A 22,816-nucleotide genomic window follows, 5' to 3' on the forward strand; every position below is an offset into this window, starting at 1 on the left:
ACAAGCACAAAAAGAGCCTAGGATGGCTGCTGCTCACTTTGACAAGAGCAGAACAGCAGACTGTACAAGATCACTTCCTAATGCAGGTGTAGTGTTACCAGTGTGGCAGGTAAGCAAACTGCCATCATTACCGCTGACCATCTGGCAATTTCCTGCTTCTCTGCTAACCTAAGGCTTTGAAGTATGGGTGAAGAGAGAAATGAAATGGTTCAGGGGTGGTTCAAGAGGAAGAGAGGTCAGCGGCAATGCGGTGCAATGGCTTTCATGGTGCACTATGCAAGTACCACCCATGGCCATGTCTGGCCCTCTCCTTATCCATGATGCTAGCTCGCCACATGCATTTGCTCACAATTGTCACTCAGAGACATTTTGCTCCCTGCAGCAAAACACGTACTCAAAATAAATACTACAAAGCCATTTCACAGTGGGGCCATAGTCCAATTTTATTGGCTCCACTGTGAAATGGCTTTGTAGTATTTATTTATCCTATTCACTGAGACTTTGCTATTGTATGCATCTACGGACTTTCATGCATTGAATCCTTCAACCTTCAGGACTGTGTAAGAAACGGTTTGGATAAAGAGGATTGTAAGGGCGGTGTAAGAAAACATGAATAAAGAGGATTTTACAATGTTGCCTGCTTGGGATCTGGGCACAGCAGTGTATGGACCAGTTGGTAAAGGAGAGGAGTTGGCCTAACGGCTGGGGCGGTTAACCTCAAATCTGGGGAACCGGGTTAGAGTCTCTGCAATGAGGCTGAACATCCTGTGATTCTGGGCAAATCACAATCTCCCCGTGCCTAACAAAAATGAATGTGTCCTCATGTAACGCAACAGGTGCTATGTAAGGCGCTCTGATACCCAATACCTTTGGATCAAGTTAACGCTATATAAAAACTCCGTAAAAAATCAAATTAAAATGGTTCAGGATAGGCCCAGTTGCCACCAACCATTGGCTTTCCCTAGTACACTGTTTCAGGAGATGAGATGTGAGATACTTATGGACTGGCTCTGGTATTATCTACTTCTGCTGTGTACTTTGGACATTTTCTGAGGTCACCTCAGTGTACCATAGACATTAACCCTGTAAGAACACCAGTGACGTGGAGGTCCTAGGGCACCTCAGCAAGGTAACTAATGGCTTCAGATAAAAAAAGAAACATGAAATCAAGCTTCTGCACTAGGGTTACAAAGTGATTTTGTGCTAACTTCTTCACTGTGTTTGGCAGAAGAAAGTGTGTACCCAGGGAACATCTTCTAGTCCATGTGTCGATATAAACATAGGACCACTTAACTAATAATACCTTCTGGTTCATAGCAACAAACGCCATTATAGAAATAAGGGGCAGAGACCTGACCGTGTGAAATTCACGGTTTGAAATTAATCATCAATGGTAAATGCAGAAGTAACTGAAAACAGGATGTCCCATAATATAGGGCAAAAGTGTGCATAAAACTGCAGAAGATGTGAAGGAAATGAGGCAGCCTAAAAGGACTGATGAGTCAAAGCTGGCTGGCTGGCTGGCGATTTAGCAAGGCAAAATCTGTGGAAGGCAATCACTCTTTTCTTAAGGCCCTATCACGATTCCGGTTCATGCTATGTTTCAGTGTCTTGCCTGTTGACCCCAGCATCCTGCGAGTGTGGAGAAAAAGAGGGACTAGCATTCTGAGTAGAGGTTACAACGACCAATACAGATTACTGTAATCTATAAATGGCCCGAAACTGCCACAGGACTTAAGTTCTCAATTATGGTGGGAGTAAGGGTGCTTTAGGGGCACAAACAATTTTAGAAAGAGGTCACCCAAAAGATAGAAAATATAAATAGAATTAAGATTGCTGGCTTTGCAACACAGTTGTACTATTGGGAGAGTGCAGTTATAACCCTTATGGTAAATTACAGCTTCATGAAGGAAAATATATACCATTTAATGATCCTTGCATATACATAGTCTCAACCTAAGTATCAAGCTTTTGCAGAACTCGCACAAGCATACTTTTTGGGATATAACATCTAACTTGTTTTGGAAACACCCATTGAATGCAAATATCTATAAACAACTAGCTGTGGATTCAGATGAGACGCTATTGTAGCAAGAAACAAGCGGGTAGATTGGAAGAGAATGGAAATATAGCCACTGCTAAGATAAAAGTACTAGCCAATCTTTAACTGCCTTCCGTAGACCGGATTGAGAAAAAATAACGGCAGAGAATACTAGCAGCACACGATCTTTAGCTTTATCAATGTTCACCCCACATTATGACTTCCCTTTGTCTCAGACTTAAGTAGTGTTGGTCTCAATAGTTTAGTGCCTTGCATTAAACATTTAGATGATTTTCTTTTTTTTTTTTTTAAATACAGGACCGAATAGTTATGTATACATAAACACTATCTTTTTCACCTGGAGACACAACTTACCTTCTACATCTCCCACTGCTACTGTATATTGACTTTTTGCCTGAGCAACTTTAATCAGATATTTCTTCCACAGTGACTTTTATAACCTCTGATCTTCCATAGCCTCTCACTTATATGTTCTATATGCAGCACTTTGCTTTTGTGCACATTGCACCTAGGCTACCATTACAGTTGTCCTAGAGACCTCTGCTTTCATTCTCTGGAATATGATCCATATGTAAGAACTTGGTATTGTCTGCAAATACGCATGCTTTTTCTCACAGCTCAGATAAGTTAATCATAAAAAAACACTGATAAGCACTGGACTGAAACTCAAAACCTCTTTTGGAGAACAAATTCCTCAAAAGGAGACACTGTCCACTTATTTTTTTAATTTAATAAACGTATCAAACTCTCTTCGGGTGCTAAAGGGTATGGTGTGGGTGCAAATAAAAGTCAATAATAGCACTAAGCCCACCTGGCACCGTGTCTACCCTTGCATCCTCAATTTGTCCCCTGAGTGAGTTACACCATTGTTTTATCAAACAAATCTTCAAAGTGCTAGACGAAATCAAACTTCTTTGTTTTTATTCTTTAGGTTGATTCATTCAAGTAAATTCGGACCCTGTTTCTTAAAAACTTCCAAAACAAAATATCAATTCTTCTAATGCCAATATGTTAAAAATTAACAATTCATGATCATTCCTCAATTTTCCTTTAGATGATTATTTCTTTTCCTTGTGATATACATGACATGGATTAGTTTTGAAGGGGGCAGGTAGGCTGCTGCTTTTTCTCCCACACGTTTAGGTAAATCACTTCCTGATGAAGGATTGAATTGTCCGCAGGTACTCTTGCGACTCCAGTGTCTCCGGCCTGTGGGTCCTGTTGAGGGTCACCTTTATTTCTTTTGGGCTCCCCTGCTTGCTCGGGCGAGTGGTGAGTCCCCTGGACCTTGCTGGTCCTGACATTGCACCTTCTTCGACATCCACGCTGTATGCAGTTGCCAAGGCTTGTTGGTGCTCTCGACGGACACCGGCACTCATTCCCCAGCTGCGCCTGATCCTCACATCTGCAGAGTCAAGGTCACTGTCAACTCTCCTGCCACTCCCGACATTGGTGGGCATTCGTCTTCCAGGTCTCGGGGTCACCCCTGAGTGACAGCGTCTGTCCCCTCTGCTTGTAGGTACTCTTCAACTGGATTCCACCTTCCGATTCTCCCGGACACTTTCCTGAAGTCCTCCACTGGGTTAGACGGTGGTTTCCGATACCATTTCACACCTATGCACCCAGCTTCCCTGGTGTAGGTAACGTGGGTACTAGGGTATCTATGGGTGGGGTAGCTCTCCAACCTTCTGTCTTCCACAGGGTTTCGTCAGGGTCCACTGGGACGGGTTCTTAAGCTTTAAAATTGCAATCACGACTTACAAGTTCATTTGCATGGAGAACGCAGTCATGTTCTCACACTGCACACGATCTCTGTGGGGTTCCTTGTCACTCACCTTGGGTGGTTCCTTGGGTCCGCAACACTTCTATGTCGTTTCGTTTCATTTTCGTTTCAAAATGCTGTATTCGGTTTGTATAAATACAACCATATAGCAACATTCATAAATACAATTGAAGACACTTTTATAAAGAATGATGAAACTTGCTAAAACAATTGCATTAGTACAGGCAATCAAGATAAAATCTGGAAGAGAAAATAATCACTAAATATAGCGTCAGTTTACACGTTTGGTGCAAGGCATGCCGGGAGGAATAATACTAAATAAGGGCCTATACAGGGCGAAAAGTGCAGTAATGTGTGCAAAATAAGCAAGGATTGGACATAGCATTTAGCAGCAATCAGCAAATTAATGCAAAACATATCACATCAATGTACCATGGGATAATCACTTGTAGATAGCAGCCATTTTTAACGTTTGATACAACATGCAAATAGGTGGTACTTAAACAAGAGACCTATTCCAGGCCTAAAGTGCGATATGTGCAAAATATGCAAAAAAAGGGGAACGTTTATATTTAGCAGCAATTTTTAAAGTGTAGTGCAAAACTTGCTAAGTGAGGTAGTACCAGTCAAGGAGAGGCTTAGACTGAGCATAAAGTGCAATAGTGTGTGCAAATTATGCAAGGGATAACTAAAGTGCAATGTCTACAACTTCTCTCACGTATTTTAGCAGCAATTGTATACAATCAAAGAATGGCCTGAACTGGGCATAAAGTGCAATAATATGTGCAAAAGTATGCCAGAGTAACTAAAGTGCATTAACTGTAAAAATCTGTTACATATTTATCAACAAATATATACAAGAAATTTAAAAAGGTATAAGTCCAGAGGGGTACAAGCCAAAGGAACAGTCGATACAGGGTCTAAAATCATGATAAAAACCAGAGTTCACGTATAAGAGAAATGCATACGGTTTGACAGTAGCTCACAATTGATCAATAGGTGTCTTTTCCAACGGAGATCATATGATAATTGATTTCCTGTGCCTAATACATTTAAGAACATAAGTGGCTACACGATAACATATGTTAGGGGACGACAGGTCAAACAATAGTTGCATTGCAGCTCTTATATCATACGTACTGTATTCTAAAAATAATTGTTTTAGATAAAATTTTCTAAAACCAGTATAAAAGTTGCAAAATAGTAAAAAGTGGCAGATACTCTGTTTCGATTTCCCATCGCATGGGCACGGGCAAGTCCCCGGCTTCTTTATAGTAGGGAAGGCCACCAAATGGTGGGCTATACCCAGCCTCAGGCGTGCCAAAACGAAACGATGGGAGTTAATACTGACGAATGTAAGGTATGATGGGAGTCCTGTATTTAAATTGTATTCCAGGTACAGATTAAAAGTACTTTGTGTAGTATACCCCTTCATTCTAATCCCTTCAGCATGATCCATGTAGGTGGTTTTAAGGTCACGCTTCGTTAAAACTAATTCTGTTGGGGTATCTTTAAAAATATCCTGTCCAAAGAGGGAATTATACCAGTGAAAAATGTGTTTTAGCCAGGGGATTTTTAAGTGCTGGTACAGTTTAATACAGTCTAAAATTAATTCCTGGGTAAACTTGGTTTCATCTTTGGCCCAGATAGAACGCCAAAGGGAGAGGGGACGTAGTGCAATCAAGTCTGTGGCATGGTGTATGCCCAGCTCCCTATGTGTAATTTCGTTGGAGGCTGAAGCAGGAAGACATAATAGGCGTTTAAGGTACCTATTTTCTTCCTGCTGAATGGAGAGGGCGATCTGGGAATTATATCCCCATATCCCTGCTCCATAAAGGGCAGAGGACATGCACCTGGAGTTATAAATGGAAATCATCTCCCTTATTCTACGCCCCCCTAATTTGGAGGCGAATCTGAAGATACAGTTTGTGTTTCTAATCATCTTCATGCCTATGCAAGATTGCTCGTTTGCCCATCTCCCGTCCCCAGAGAAAGTAATGCCTAAGTAACAGAAATGTTGCACAGACTCAAGTTTATCCCCATCAAGGAAAAATGACTTACTTTTCTTTAGTTTCTTCCCACAGGTCATAGTCATAGTCTTACCCTTATTAATTTTGAGCATTCTGCCTTTAATAAAAACATTAAATTTGTCAATTAACTTGGAGCCCATTCGCGGTCCTGGAAATCAGGACCGCGTCGTCCGCGTATAAGAGGACGGGTATTTGTTTGCCATTTATCATAGGGGCATCTGCATTGGACTCTTGTAGGGACTGATCGACCTGGTTTATAAAAAGGGAAAACAGCAAGGGTGCGAGAACGCACCCTTGCCTAATCCCTCTACCTATTTTAAAAAAGGGGGCGCACTCTCCATTTGGTCCAAATCTAACTTTGCTCGATAGGCTACTGTACATTCTGGCCAGCAAGTGAATGATTTCGGGGGGTGCGCCCATAGCAAGTAATGTTGGCCAGAGCAGTGTGTGTTCCACTAGGTCGAACGCCGAGCTTAGATCGGCAAAACACATGAACAAATGCCCTTCCTTTGCTCTTGTGTACTTGCCGATGATAAGCTCAAGGTTCACACACTGCTCCATGGTTCCTATACCCCTACGGAACCCGTACTGAATGGGTGATAGGACATTATTGTCCTCAACCCAGGACTCTAATCTTCCCAGAAGCACGCGACTCAGTATTTTTAATGACGAGTCCAAAAGAGAAATTGGGCGATAATTACGTGCTTCAGCCCTTGAACCTTTTTTAAAAAGAGGCACCAAAATGGATTGACCCCATGAGGTAGGTAGTTCATTCTCAATAGCAGCATTGAAATAACGTGTTAAAATAGGCGCCCATAGGTCAATCTTAGATTTAAAAAAGTCCATAGGGACCCCATCTGGGCCCGGGGCTTTCCCCCCCTTGCTTTTCTCTATAGCATCCTGCACCTCATTTAAAGATACTGTAAACAATAATTTCTCCCATTTAAAATTAATTGGCATTCCAGTTAAAACATTAGGATCTGAACAATCAGAGTTAAAAATCCCAGTGAAGTGTATAATCCAATCTTGACAGCTGACATGCGAGGTAAGTTCGGGGATGTTGTCATTCTTTAAGAACGGACTGTTTACAGTGTCCCAGAAGAGTTTGTGATCTTTTGTTTCCGCTGCCTGATCTAATTTAACCCATGCCTCGTCCTGTAGTTCTCTCTTCCGAGTAGCCAGGGCGATTTTGTAGTTGTGACGGTCTTCCCTTATCTTACAGTGGTCTCTCGGTTTTGTATCTAATGAGGTTTTTAGCCTTTTTAGTGACTGGGCACAGTTATCATCAAACCACGCTGTCTTAACTTTTCTTGGCTCCCGTGATTTACTTGTCAATGATTTCTCAACAGTTTGTGTGATGATTAGAAATTTAGACAGCAAGATTTCTAGGCATGGTGTTGGGGATAAACAGTACTCCACTTCTCCGTAGCAATTAATGATTACGTTGGTGACAATTTTGGTAGGGTCAACTTTTGTCCATTTCACCCTCATCCCATTTGGTCTTCCTACGGAGATGTCCTGGATAGGTTGGCCGTGAGAGTTCCTTTTTGACGGCCAGCCCAGTAATTCGACAGATACACTGTTGTGGTCACTGACCGTTTGTTCGATTACCCACACATTTATATACGTTGCAGAGCTGGAGACGATAATGTGGTCTATAAATGATTGGCTATTCCTTCCGTGGAATGTCGGGCATCTAACATTGTTAGCATTCGTATTGCATTCAAGAAGTTCCAAATCATATTTGGCCAGTAGGTTATTCAAAGCACTTCCTAGGATGTTGTGTGGGAAGTGGTTGAAGACGCTGGTAGTTTCCCTTCCAGAGTATTCCTCCCTATGGCCACAAGCCCCCTTAAGTGCATAGGAGCACGTTTTGATGTTAAAATCTCCGGCCCATAAGATTACCGCTGGTTTAGGGGAGCTTGATAACATTGCGTCAATAGCCTGCTCAATGTCAGAGATGAACAACCCCTGGCTGTGGCTGGCGATGTTATTGTAAAAGTTCACGATTATTAGATCTTTAGGTCCACTATGGGTCACGCGCAAAAAGGATGCATAATCTCCCAAGACTAAATGGCTACTGACCCAAAACTCAGTCAATGTTGTAGATAGCAGGGTCACTAACCCCCCCTTGGCGCGGCCAGCCTGCGAAGCCACAGCCAGCACGCTGAAGGAGGAATATCCCTCGACATGTACTTCTGCTCTGTCCCACGTTTCTTGAAGGCATATGATGTCATAGCCTTGCTTAAGAAAGCCATCCCATACGGGTGTGTTTACCTTGGAAGCTAGGCCCGCTACATTCCATGTGATGACCCTCAGTGAACTTTCCCTGGATACATGGGATGGAATGATTTCTGTTGTGGCTGTCGATGACATTTGATCGCCTAGATGGTTTACAACAGTACAGGTGCTGTTAACTATCGTTGCCATGTCGTTAGGGCTGATTGTGGGGTTCTCTATGGAGGGTTCATTTGCAGGGGGGATTTCAGGCGGGCATGTGCGGTTGGGGTCGGCTATCGTGGTTGGATTATTTAGACTTAGAGCAGAGGTGTTTATATGGATTTCACTTTCTCCAGTAGATGTATCCGGTAGTCAATCGTTTTCATCAAGAGGGTTGAACATCTGGAATCTGTTAGATGTTGGAACAGTGAATTGTCCAAAGATGTTACTTCCAGACCCGATTGTATTGTGGTAATTAAGATAGTTGGGGTTAGGCATTCTGTACAATTCCATAGGTGGTTGTGGAACATGCTGGTTATTAAATACATGAGTGGTCGGGGGATACAAAGGGTGGGAAGGATACCCGGTTAATTGTACAGGTGCCTGCTGTGCAGATGGATAGGGTGTATTAGTTGCTCTAGGATGTTTGAAATTCTGCACGGGAGTCTTAAACCCCACCAGGTTTCTATAAAAATAATCCAAAGGGAACAGGGTTGTATTGTATTCATTATCAGAGGGGATGGGTGCGTTCAAGATGGAGTCACGCGCCCATTCGGTGGTTTTATAATTTATTATTACGCAGTCCCCATTTATTTCCTTTTTGCTTGGGCCCACCCATCCTACCCTTTGAGTTGAAATAATCTGGCCTGCACCACTTAAGGGGAAGCCACAATTGTGGACCAGCCAGTGTAAAATTTTATTTTTAAGAGTTTCACTGTTTTCAAATTGGGAGGGTTTGAGTTTTGGTACGTTAGCAAGGATTGCTACCAGAGGCCTACTTTCTGGTGGAAGATTGATCACGGCGGGGATGATATGGTTATAGTAGCTACGTGCCGGTGGGTTCCTGCTTGCTGAGGTGTAGTCCTTGGGCACCTCCCCGGTTGCTCTGTGAGAGGTGGAAGGGGATGGGCCGTTATGGGCGTTACTTTGTAAAGTTATGGTTTTGCCGGTAGGTGCTGGTGGATTCGTATTACTCACTGATGGAGCCTGTGGTTTAGGTGCAGTATGGGCAGTTGTTTTAGCCTTATTCCTGGTAGATACATTTGAGATTGGTAGAGTGGTTTGTGTAGTTTGTATAGTTTGTGGGCCTAGGTGTTCAAGGATGTCTAATTTGGCTAGGCCCAATTTTTCCAGGTTTTCCACCTTTTTGCCTATTTGCTCAAGTTTGTCATTTAGGGGAGCAATAAGGTGCTTCATAGCATCCGTGATTTGGACCAGTATTGACTCCATATTAACTACCGGTCCTGTATTAGGCATCAATTGTGCAATTCCATTAGATGGATCTATGGGGGGTGTTGGTAAGATGGTCTTCTTTCTTTTGCCCTTTGGTTTCATACATCCCCTTAAAAAAGCCTGTGGTTTCCTAATGTGAGTGCGTCTGGTTCTGCGATGGGCGGTGCCCTGGTTGATTATACTACTGTCGCTACTATTATTGACTAGGTCTATTGTATGCATAGTATCTGCATTATCGCAGGTAATCAAAGATGCGCTAGGCGCAGCACTGAGGCCCGGTTCCTCAGATGGTGGAACATCAATCTGTAAGTTAGGAGTTAGGGATAGGCGACTGTCCCTATCTTGGAGTTGTGTGGGAGATGTAGGAAGGTCTACTGTGGGTGGAGGCACAGTTCCAGGGAGACCTGTATAAGATTGCATAAGAATGGAATCGTTGGATAATGCTGTCATGTTGATATTATATACAGTGCTATCAACAGGTTGTGGTGTGCGGTAAATTAGACAGGCACTAGGAGGTAGAGACAAACGTCTCTCTGTGTTTTCGATGGCATTTGCTACCACTACAATTGTCTGTTGAAGCATACGGTCAATAGCAGTTAACGTTGGTAATGGTGTCTTGGTTTGGGCAGCGGTCCTTGCAACGGAGCGTGTGTTAATAGGCGTTTTTTTAACCATGTTCTTGGTGGTGGGTTTAGATGCAGTTGGAGCCATTAGCAATATATTAATCACAAAGCGTTGTTACCTTGATGGTCGCTGCGAAATTGGCCAGGGGGTGGTGCCCAGCCCAGACTCCTCAGGCCTCTGAGGGCCACGGAGGGCCCGCCCTTTGCCCGGGCTTAGCCCCGGGCACGGCCCCACGCGCGGTCCCGCGATGCGGTGAAGACTGGCCCCTTAAGCGGCGCCTCCGGGCGCCAAGCCTCTACGCGACTTCCGCTCGCGTCGCGGAGGCTGCTGGGACTTGTAGTCTCTACTCCCCCTGCACGGCTGCAGGCCCGGTGGTGAAGGGCAGCAGCGGGGGGAGGAGACAACAGGCAGCTGGCGCGATGGAGGAGGCACTGGGTCCCCGTGCTGTGTGGCTTGGAGGTCTCCGAGGTCCCTGGATCTTGAGTGGCAAGCTGATGGAGAGTCCGTCGAGCAGGTAGGCTCGCTCCCTGGAACGCTATGTCCTCTAAGCATTGTCCTGATACAAGTCGTGGTTCTTCTACCACTTTTAGTATACGGGTTGGTACCCCACACCCCCGCGATCCACTTTGTATTCTGTGCTATTACACGAGTATTGTGTGCATTCTGTCTATCCCCGGGTTGGAGATATCTGTATGTGTTAGAGAGTATTATATAATGAATGCATATTTTTATAAATACATTGTATGGTTCTTTTCACTTAATCTATACCTATAAGATTGTATTCTGGTAAAACAAGCTGCTTTACACTCCTCCTGGACTAAGCCTGAAGGCTGCTCTCCACAGTTACCACTTAGAGAGCTTTTTAAGTTTGTCTTAGACCGCTTAAATCACCATAAGGGTTGTCTGAACTGGTGCAGGGTGTCCACTTACAAAAACTGTACACCGTATACCAGGGCAGCCTCTCACAGGTAACAAACAGGACCTTTACATATAAAGGGAAATTAATTATATAGTGTAATAAAAAATACAATGCTCTAAATAAAACTTGTTTTTGTAAAAGATGCACTCACTATTAAGCGTCTTACTCAGTGCTGAAGGATGCTAGCACTGAAATCTTAAGTGTGGGTTAAAACAGTCGGACTGAAAAGAATATTTGCTATAGACCAGAGTACTATACAATTGGAAGCCCAAAGATGTGAATTAACTTTAAAAATGCAACATTTGAGAAAAAGAATGCAAAACTTACTCGTTTGAAGTCACTCATATTTGTTGCTTGGACTGGTGTGCCAATAAATGTGAAATATGTGATTTTTGTTGTTTCTTCATCACCTTGATTGGACTGGACAAACAGCTGCAAGAATATATACAAGTGCATGAGAGATATGATGGTCCATAGAACACCCTTTAATACGAAGTCTACTTGGTCTATTATCCCCATCAATAAAGAAAAACATGCACCAGAGTTCTTTAAAATGATCACAGATTGCAGGTGTATTCAAATTAAAGAACTCTTTGTAATGATACGCACTATTAAAGTAAGAAGCTTTATTCAGTGGCAAGGTCAATTACAGATGAAGGTAATTGCAAGGTCAATTAGATGTAGCCAGCTCTCCTTTCCAGGTGACAACTGCCATGTGGAGAATTCTAATGGTTTAAACTGGCACACTAGAATTTCACAAGGGCACAGAATAACAAGGATTGCAGCAATGTATTGACGTGACAATTATACTACATATAAGCACCACGACTTTATACCCATCACAATTCAACGACAAAAGAAAGAATCAAGAACTGTTTTGAGCACTACCATTTAAAGCATATACAATGTTTTATTACCTTAGCCAATGCAACATTGCGCTTTTAGTGAATAAAGATTTCAAAACACTCCCCATATATTCATTAGGGCATGTTTCATGCCAGATTTTGTATATATTTATCTACAATTCAACTAAATGGAATTCATTGACATGGTCAGTAGTTATATGGAATGAAGCCAGCAGTTCTGAAACTACGCTAGACATACATATCTGTTAAACAAGGAACCTCTCCTACAATCGCACCGCTAAGGAACTGTCTGTAGAAGAAGCAGAATACACCAGAAAAAATTTACACTATAACAAACTGCATGTGGTTATCAAAGCTGTTCAATACCAGTCACAATACTGCACTTAGTGTTGCTCATCCATCTGTATGAATTTTTACACAATGCTCTTACAACAATTTGTTTCTTGAAGCTAAGATGAAAAGATCTTTGTTCTTAACCAAGACATTTTTAATCTCCATTTGAAGGTGTAACCAAAAAAAGAAAAAGGGGGGTGGGGTGATGGCAGTCAGTGAAGGGGAGGCATGAGCTGGATGTAGCCGATCTTCTCTGTGGCTTTGGCTGCGAAGGGGAGGAGAGAGATGGTCTGTAGTTCTTGAGGTCCATCAGGTCTGCAGACGGTTTCTTGAGGAGGGGCTTGTCTTGCCGTCTCACAAAAGGTTTCAATGCAGTAAATGCAAGATTCCGAAGATGGGTTTACACATACTCCTCTGTTGTTAAAGAGCACAATGCAGTGCGTTTTAAAAGACACTTTCTCTATAGAAACTAGTTATGTTCCTGAAAATGATTATAAATCAATTTGCTGAACATACCCCCACAATTAAAAGTGTTACGTTCTGAAACATTTCAAGTGACTTTGTGGTATAACTGAGCATGCTCAAAAAGGAGGCACTTCCATGGTCTAAATAGGGTTCCACATTAAACAGTCATGGCTGATCTAAGCCCTCCGAGGGAGCAGAAAAGAATTACAGCAGAGTCGAGAGAATCCGTTCTCAAACAAGCATACCCATGGATAGATCTGTATAGGTTGAGAAGCCTGTGACATACTGAGTTCATGTAAAACATAATATAATCTTAGCAGAAATGAGGTGGTCAACAAGTTCAGCTACTCGCTCATGGTATAACTAGTTATGTATTCCTAAACATCCTCTAGTATTAAATGAAATAGCTTCCTTTTTTAGGTTTATAGCAGAGTAAAATTTCATACCTCTATAAGCAGCTGTTGTCACTCACACTGAGAGTCCGAAATGAGAGAAAGGAGATAGCACGTGCCACAATTGACTTTGGCACATCTACTACAGAAAGATTAAAGGGATGATTACAGAAAATATTGAGGAAATGTAAGGGTAGGTAGGTTGAAATAAATGTATGGTAGAGCAGGTTTATCCTACACCAACCAGTCTGGAGGCTTAAGCACGTGAAGAATCTGTGTCAAGTTAAGCTTTTTAAATGTATATCTTTTAATCATCCAAAAGAGAAAAAAAACATACTTGCAACGCCAGCCAAGGACTGGTATTTACAAGAATATTTTAAGGAAATCTCCCAATTCTCTATATGTGTAATGTGGTTTCATTGAAAAAAGATTCATAGGAAAACCAACACTGAGAAACCAAGCATTTTCAGTAATTGTAGAAATATTTGGTATGTTTTTGAATTTTAAAAACGTTTCACTAACTGACATAAGATACACGACTTTTTCCCCCAGAGTAAACACATTTGGTTCCAGATTTCCCATACTTTCAAGTTGGTAAGTATAATAAAATAACACTGTTCAATTACGCCTGACTTGGAGTGTAATTTAATATTTGATTTAATAGTGTTTTCTTAAAATGGTCTTTACTTCAAAATGTTTCCTTCAATTTGTAGTTCATTAATATTTCCTTAGAATAGTCTTCTTTGATTTGTGGTTTCTTGCTTTTCTTTTCTAGTAGTACACATATTTCAGTCCTAAGTAAGGCTTAAGGCTCTTGGTGAGGACGTGGTAGCTGGTGAGACGCTGAACTTTCTCAATCATCAATCAATCAATGACATTTATAGAGCGCACTACTTACCCGTAGGGTCTCAAGGCGCTTGGGGGGGGGGGGAGGGGGTGCCGTTACTGCTCGAACAGCCAGGTCTTGAGCTTCTTCCTGAAGGAGAGGTGGTCTTGGGTCAGGCGCAGGTCGGGAGGGAGGGAGTTCCAGGTCTTGGCGGCCAGGTAGGAGAAGGACCTTCCTCCTGTTGTCGCTCTTCGGATGCGGGGGACGGCGGCGAGGGCGTGGCTGGCTGAACGGAGGTGGCGTTTGGGAGCGTAGAAGTTGATTCGGTTGTTGAGGTAGCTCGGGCCTTGATCGTGTAGGGCTTTGTGTGCCTGGGTGAGGAGACGGAAGGTGATTCTTTTGTTGACTGGGAGCCAATGCAGGTCTCTCAGATGTCCGGAGATGTGGCTGTTTCGTGGGATGTCGAGGATGAGTCTGGCTGAGGCGTTCTGGATCCGCTGGAGTCTCTTCTGGAGCTTGGCGGTGGTTCCGGCGTAGAGGGCGTTGCCGTAGTCCAGTCGGCTGGTGACGAGGGCCTGGGTGACAGTCTTCCTGGTTTCGGTGGGGATCCACCAGAAGATCTTCCGTAGCATGCGCAGGATGTTTAAGCACGACGAGGAGACGGCGTTGACTTGTCTGGTCATGGAGAGGGAGGAGTCCAGGATGAAGCCCAGGTTGCGTGCGTGGTCCGTCCGTTTGGGTGCGGTGCCCAGGGCGGGGGGCCACCAGGAGTCGTCCCAGGCGGAGGGCGAGGAGCCCAGGATGAGGACCTCCGTTTTGTCTGAGTTCAGTTTCAGGCGGCTGGTCGTCATCCACTCGGCTACATCTTTCATCCCTTCGTGCAGGTTGGCTCTGGCGGCGGCGGGGTCGTTGGTCAGGGAGAGGATCAGCTGGGTGTCGTCGGCGTAGGAGATTATGTTGAGGTTGTGTTGGCGTGCGATGGCCGCGAGGGGGCACATGTAGACGTTGAAGAGGGTGGGGCTCAGCGAGGATCCTTGAGGGACGCCGCAGATGACTTTGGTGGCCTCTGACTTGTACGGTGGTAGGCGGACTCTCTGTGTTCTCCCGTCGAGGAAGGAGATGATCCATTCCAGTGCCTTCTCCTGGATTCCGACGTTGCTGAGGCGCTGCACTAGGGTGCGGTGGCAGACAGTGTTGAATGCCGCGGAGAGGTCTAGGAGGATGAGGGCCGCTGTTTCTCCGTTGTCCATCAGGGCTCGGATGTCGTCGGTGGCAGCGATGAGGGCGGTCTCGGTGCTGTGGTTGGCTCGGAAGCCAGACTGTGAGGGGTCGAGGGATCCATTCGTCTCGAGGAAGGCGGCCAGCTGTTTGTTGACGGTCTTCTCGATGACTTTGGCTGGAAACGGGAGGAGCGAGATGGGGCGGCAATTCTTGAGTTCGGTGGGGTCCGCTGTAGGTTTCTTGAGTAGAGCGCTGAGTTCGGCGTGTTTCCAGCTCTCCGGGAAGGTGGCGGTGTCGAAGGAGGTGTTGATAATGTCCCGCAGGTGGGGTGCGATGACAGCGTCGGCCTTGTTGAAGACGTGGTGAGGGCAGGGGTCGGTCGGAGATCCGGAGTGGATGGAGTTCATCATGCGGACGGTGTCTTCGGTGCTGATCGGAGTCCAGGCGCGGAGGTTGGTGGTGGTGGGCGGCGTTGCTGCGGTCGTGGCGTGCGTCGGTTGAATGCTGAAGCTGTTGTGTATGTCCGCGATCTTGTTGTGGAAGTAGGAGGCGAGGGAGTTGCAGAGGTCTTGCGATGGGGTGATGTCGTTGTTTCCGGCGTTGGGGTTGGAGAGCTCTTTCACGATGTTGAAGAGTTCCTTGCAGTTGTGTGCGTTGTTGTCCAGCCGGTCCTTGAATGCAGTTTTCTTGGTGGCGCGGATCAGTTGGTGGTGCTTCCGGGTGGCAAGCTTGAGGACGGTCATGTTGTCCGGTGTTGGTTCCCTTCTCCAGACTTTCTCGAGGGCTCGGCAGTTCTTCCTGGAGCTCTTGAGTTCGTCGGTGAACCATGGGGCTTTCTTGCTGCTGGGTATGCTAGGCGGGGTCCTCAGAGGGGCGAGTTCGTCCGCGCAGTTGCTGATCCACTTTGTGAGGTTGTCGGCGGCCTGGCTGGGGTTCGCTGAGCTGGCAGGAGGGTGCTGGCTCAGGGAAGCGGCGAGCTGGTCGGCTGTGATCTTGTTCCAGCTTCTTCGGGCAACCTGTTGCTGGCGGTGGTGGATCGTCGTTCTTCTGAAGGTGAAGTGGACGCAGCTGTGGTCCGTCCAGTGGAGTGCTGTGGCGTGGCTGAAGGCGATGTCTTTGCAGGATGAGAAGACGGCGTCGAGTGTGTGTCCGGCGAGGTGGGTGGGGGTGGACACCAGCTGCTTGAGTCCGAGGTTGGCGAGGTTGTCGAGCAGGGTGATGGTGTTGCGGTCGCTGTTATTCTCCAGGTGGAAGTTGAGGTCCCCCAGGAGGATGTAGTCAGCGGAGGGGAGGGCATGCGGGCTGACGAAGTCGGTGATGTCCTCGCTGAATTGTGTGCGTGGTCCCGGGGGTCGGTAGATCAGGGTGCCTCTGAGGGTGGTCTTCGGGTCGGTGTGGATCTGGAAGTGCAGGTGTTCGGCGGTGGTCAGGGTGTCGTTGGTGTTGGTCGTGATGCGGATGGTGTCCCTGTGGATGATGGCGATGCCTCCTCCCATCTGGTTGGCGGTGCGGTCCCTCCGGGTGATCTTGTAGCCCTCTGGGATGGCGATGGCGATGTCGGGCGCTGAAGAGTCGTTCATCCAGGTTTCCGTGAGGAAGGCAACGTCAGGGGCTGTGGTGTCGAGGAGGTTCCAGAGTTCGATGGCGTGTCTGTGGACGGAGCGGGTGTTGAGCAGGATGCACTTGAGGTGGTTGCTGCTGGTGTTCGGCTTGGCGGGTGCTGGTGCGGGGCTGGTCCGGATGCAGGTGAACTTGCAGGCGTGGCAGCTGAAGGGTCCGTGGGTGCGTCTCGGGGTGGCTCGGTGGCATCCTGGGGCTCGGCCGGTGTGGAGTGCGTTGAGGGTGGCGGCGGTGTAAGTCAGGCGGGTGGGCAGGGGTCCTCGAGGGCCAGGGGTCCTGGCGCTGGGCGCGGTCCAGGCGCAGACGGGCTTACCTTTGGCGCGCCTTCGGCGCACAAACGGCGCGCCCGCTGCGCGTGACCGCTGCGCGTTCGCACGGTCGCCATATATGGCGATGTGCGAGGGGGGCGGAGCAGCTGGGAGGCGGGAGCGGGGAGGGTACAGAAGGAAAAAAGGGGCGGGGTTAGCGGCGGTGGCGGGAATGTATGTATGTATGAATGTATAGGCATTTATATAGCGCGCTACTTACCCGGAGGGTCCCAAGGCGCTTCGACCGCTGCGAAACCCTTCCTGGCTTCCCTGAGAGATGGTCCCTTAATGGGTATCTCCAGGGTGAGACCAGGCATCCCCAGCTGTCTGGTGGGGCCGTTAGTGAAGATGAGGCAAGCTAATGCCCAGAGTTGCCGAGTGTGATCGCTGATCAGAGTGGGCACCGAGGCGAGAGAATTATCGAGTCCGCTGACCCTGGTCCAGAAACCTGCCGCGCCGGGAATCGAACCCTGGTCCCGGGCCGTCCTCTGCTCTCGGGTCTGAAGCGGGGAGCGGGGAGGGAAGAGACGATGGGAAACAATACAGGCAAACAGGCACTACAAAAATGTAAAATAAACACAATGCAAAATAATACAAGACAGTAAAACAGGGGCACAGGGCAAGAAGCGGCGCCCAGGAGCCTGCAGGTCAGGCGAGCACGGACCACGCCACTCGGAGGCAGGGGGCGTGGTCACGCGGCGGCAGCCGGGGCAGCGAGGCAGTCAGGCGGGGAGGCACACGCAGCAGCTGGTGGCCGTGCGGCGCGGGGGTGTCCTAAACTAGGTCACACTCACCTGCGTCGCACGGTCGCCATATATGGCCAAGTGCGAGGGGGGGCGGAGCAGCTGGGAGGGGGGAGCGGGGAGGGTACAGAAGGAAAAAAGGGGCGGGGTTAGCGGCGGTGGCGGGAAGCGGGGAGCGGGGAGGGAAGAGACGATGGGCAACAATACAGGCAAACAGGCACTACAAAAATGTAAAATAAACACAATGCAAAATAATACAAGACAGTAAAACAGGGGCACAGGGCAAGAAGCGGCGCCCAGGAGCCTGCAGGTCAGGCGAGCACGGACCAAGCCGCTCGGAGGCAGGGGGCGTGGTCACGCGGCGGCAGCCGGGGCAGCGAGGCAGTCAGGCGGGGAGGCACACGCAGCAGCTGGTGGCCGTGCGGCGCGGGGGTGTCCTAAACTAGGTCACCACCTTCTCCACTGCTAGCTACACAGACTAGCCTAAACAACCAAGCCGGTGTCAAAATAAACCCCTGCTTTTCTTGAATTGCTCTAGACGACCATCTACGTTTCCCCCAAAGGGAGCAGGGTAATGATGTTTAACCCAAGCATCTCAATCAATCAATCAGGGATTTGTGAAGCGCACTACTCACCCGTAAGGTCTCAAGGCACGGGGGGGGGGTTGTGGAAGGGTCGAGCAGCTCAGTCTCATCTGAAGAGCCAATGCTTGCAGTGTGGGGGTTCCTCTGATGTTGAGGGGGAGTTTGTTTCAGGTCTTGGCTGCGATGTAGGTGAAGGCTCTCCCTCACACTCTGGCTCTGCGGACGTGTGGGATTTCGGCCAGGGCTAGATTGGCAGAGCGGAGGCTTCTCTTGGGTGCGTAGGAGATTCTTTCGTTGAGGTATTGGGTTCCGGTGTTGTGGAGGGATTTGTAGGCGTGAGTGAGGAGCTTGAAGGTCACTCTTTTCAACGGGGAGCCAGTGGAGTTCTCGTAGGAGCTGGGTGATATGATTTTGTTGTGGGATGCCATGGACAAGTCTGGCTGTGGCGTTCTGTATGGTCTGGAATTTGAGGAGCAGAGATTTGTTGATTCCAGCGTACAAGGCGTTCCCCTAGTCCAGTCTACTGGTTATGAGCGCAAGGGTGACAGTCTTTCTGGATTCGGGGGGGGGGGGGGGTCTATTTGAAGGTCTTGCGGAGGATGCAGGAGGTATTGAAGCACGTGGAAAATACAGCGTTGATCTGTTGGTTCATAGTGAGGGAGGAGTGGAGTATAATGTTGAGGATGCAGGCGCGGTCCGTGGGAGGATTGCCAAGGGCAGTGGGCCACCAGGTGTGGTCCCATGCTGAGGGGGTGGATCAGAGGAAGAGGACTTCTGTTTTCTCCGAGTTGAGCTTCAGGTAGCTGCTGCTCATCCAGGAGGAGAAGTCTTTAATTGCTTTCTGGAAGCTGTGTCTGGAGATGTCGGGTTCATTGGTGAGGGAAAGGATGAGCTGGGTGTCGTCGGCGTAGGATACTATGCTGGGTCTTTGTTTTCGGACGATGGTGGCGAGAGGGGCCAAGTAGATGTTGAAGAGCGAGGGGCTGAGTGAGGATCCTGGGGTACTCCACATCTGGTCTCTGTGGGTTCGGAGAGAAAGGGCGGGAGTCTGATTCTTGAAGTTTGGCAGGTGAGGAAGAAGTGGAGCCAGTCAAGGGCAGTTCCCTGAATGCCAGCGTCATGGAATCTGGCGGTTAGTGTGCGGTGGGAGACCGTGTCGAAGGCTGCTGAGAGGTCTGGTAGGATGAGAGCCGCTGTGTGGCCTTGGTCGAAGAGGGTGAGGATGTCGTCCATGGCGGCTAGGAGGGCGGTCTGTGTGCTGTGGTTGCTGCGGAATCCGGATTGGGAAGTGTCGAAGATCAAGTTGGATTCTATGAAGTTCACGGGCTGGTGATTGACGATCTTCTCGGTGGCTTTGGCTGCGAAGGCGAGGAGAGAGATGGGTCTGCAGTTCTTGAGGTCCATCAGGTATGCAGAGGGATTCTTGAGGAGGCGCTTGACTTCTGCACGTTTCCAGTTGTCGGGAATCGTGCATGTTTCGAGGGTGAAGTTGATGGCACGTCGTATTCAGGGTGCTATAGCAGAGGGGTCTCTGAGGAAGATGTATGGCAGGCAGGGGTCAGTGGGGGCTCTTGACTGTATGCCTCTCATGCTCTTAGACTGGTCTCCTGTGGTGACAGAGGTCCAGGCGGTGATGGCAGGCTGGGTGGCGTCGCCAGGTGTAGTGTCAGTGCCTTTGCTCCGCTCGAAGTTGTTGTAGAGAGTCCTGCTCTTGTGATGGAAGTAGGAGCTGAGTTTGTTTCAAATGTCCTGGGAGGGAGGGACATCAGAGGATTCGCTTTTGAAGAAAAAATATGAAATCTACGTCAAATTTCTACATAAAGGAAAATTTCAGGGATAAAACAAAGCACCAACTGTTCCAGATCAATATATGACATGGTGGTCCTTACGTTTCAAAGGTAAAAGCAACCACGTGCACCTACAGTAATTATTCGCATTTTAATATTAAGTGAACAGCCTTGATTTCTTAGAGGATGACAAAATCATTTCTGAAAACCTCTGCTGGGCAGATGTCAAAGCATTTAAGTTAAGTCACTAGAACACATGTACTGCAGCGATGAAACATGCGATTTTACAAACGAATGAGACTTTCGAATGAAGTGAATTCATTGGTATGCATCTTCCGCTCTAAAATCCATAGCATTTTATGCTTCAACCTGGAGTTTTGTAAACATTACTTACTGTTACACTATTGACATTCTGAAATTTTACATAGCGGAGCTGAACAATGCCATCCTCTTTGAGATCGTCTGGTGCCAGTTCCAATGCCTGGGTCGGTTCACTTTGCATTGCTTCATCAAAATCAATAGATCGGGGAAGATTGATAAAAATCTTAACATACTTGGGGCCTTGACCTACAGGAAACAAGAACGAGATTTACCAAATAGTCGTGTGTGGCTTCCTCGAATTTAAAACAAATACCCAGGAGCAGGTAATACAAAGAAAGGGAAACACAGAAATAATTAAAAACTGTAATCACAGTTTTGCATCTTGCTGTCAAGAATACTTCCTCATGCTTTAAATTATATTACCATCTACTTATTTAATTTAAAGATAAGAGCAATTAAAAAGATAAACTTCAGGCTCCGCTGTCATGACGGCAATCAGACCTCTCGTATGACGTTAATCATAGTCTCAGGAACTCTGCCCCATTTTTAATGATATTTCTGAGTAGTATTAGGTGTGTTTCACAAGCCTTCATTAAGTCCTATAGCAACGACCGTGCGGGCCAACTGTACAATAACCAACAACATGCTACTAATTATTACAGGTATATAACGTTTTCAATTTGAAGCATGTAACTGTGAAGGATACAAAAGTTCGACATCAACAACAAAAACAATTCTACTTTAACCCCTTCCCTGCTGCCGGCCAATGGCCGACGGCAGCACTACCTCCCCAGTGCTGCCGTCGGCCAATGGCCGACGCCACCCGCGCACGAAAACGCCCGCACCGCGGCGGAATTACCGCCGCGGTTAACGAGTTAAGCTGGAGGGCTAGAGGTTGAAGCAGCCCACCAAATATTTTGAATAACAAACATTGCCATCATTATATATTATGTATCCAAGTAAAGGAAATGCTGCATGTCTGGCTGCAGTGTCTGGTGACTCAGTGGACTAAAGCATACCCTGCAGGAGTCTCTATTTGATTTCATATAGTGCCTTACTTCCTGGTCACAGGTTCAAATCCCTGCAGTCCACTGAGCCTTTCAGCCCACTGAGATCAATAGAAGTGCCATACAGTTAGATAACAATAAATATCTGTTATCCAGGACTAATACGTTCAAGTGGAGAATGAACCCTTGACAAATATAGCGCCTGGACGGACCTACAGCTCCCTCCTCAACCACCGCCTTGGGACCGGCACCTATATACCGTTGCGGGTAATTGGCTGCAGTGTACAAATCCTACTTTATTGACTGATTGTTCATAAAGGATTCTTCATCACAGTCCTGCTTTATGTGGAGGACATTCAAAGAAAGGAAGAACTATACTGAAGGTTCCCCTTTCACACCGACCATCTTTTCAGACAGAAGCAAGGAGACGAAAGCTCTGATGGTACTAGAGAGCCTTCTATACAACCCATTTCTCAATTCCAGGAAACGTAAAAAAAAATACATCTAATCCTAGTACCATTTACGAAAAACTACTGGGAGGGTAGGCACGGTCGGGGTGGCAGTGATGTCGGTGGAAGTAATAATGAGCACACCAGGAATGAAAATAAAGAGGGTGGCCGGTAGGGGGCAGTGGAGCAGGAGGTGAGGAGTGCACGGGAGAAAGATGAAGGGACAGCTAGAAACGGAAAGGAATAACAGAAAAGATCGAATCGAGACACAAACAGACAAGCCACAAAGGATATTGAGGCACACAAATGTTCATTTTGTGGCAAATTATTGCGTTTTGAAACTCAGGCTTCACTCAACTAACATTCTGTGAAAATCAAGGGTAAATGACATAACCCCCCTTCGCTGAAAATGCAAAAGTAGTTTGAGTCTTTTGTGAAGCGCTCTTATGTCCTTAGGCCATGTCTGTGCTATGAAGAACATGCCAACTGCACAAATAAAGTATTTCCACTTGACAGGCGCATGAGGCTGCATTACAGTGAACAGAAGGGATCTGGTTTTGGCAGCTACTCCCGAGCCTCTGTCTGCATCTGTGGCGGCCCCGTCGATTCTTGCTGAAAAGGTACCGGTGCTGTGCTGTGCATTATACGGACACATTCGGGTGGTCCACTCGCTTTCAGTTTGTTATATGGTGTTAAGCCGTGGCCTGCCTGTCACCCATACTCTAACTTCATATCCCAAGAAATACAAAGCTTTAACTATTGATATATGAAATCGATACCCACTTAATGGTTGAACTACAAATT

General features: G+C 46.9%; 1 protein-coding gene across 1 annotated transcript in view; it reads right to left on the reverse strand.

Moving 5' to 3' along the window:
- TXNL1 (thioredoxin like 1) overlaps nucleotides 1-22,816 on the reverse strand; it is a 117,212-nt gene that overhangs the window by 9,927 nt on the left and 84,469 nt on the right. Inside the window, exons 6-7 of the mRNA XM_086960435.1 lie at nucleotides 20,630-20,802; nucleotides 11,418-11,522 (exon numbers count right to left, since the gene is read on the reverse strand). Coding sequence (XP_086816561.1) covers nucleotides 11,418-11,522; nucleotides 20,630-20,802 — 278 coding nt within the window. The remainder of the gene's footprint in view (nucleotides 1-11,417; nucleotides 11,523-20,629; nucleotides 20,803-22,816) is intronic.

Source organism: Lissotriton vulgaris, chromosome 3_1 (assembly GCF_964263255.1).
Source record: "Lissotriton vulgaris chromosome 3_1, aLisVul1.2, whole genome shotgun sequence".
NCBI lineage: Eukaryota > Metazoa > Chordata > Amphibia > Caudata > Salamandridae > Lissotriton > Lissotriton vulgaris.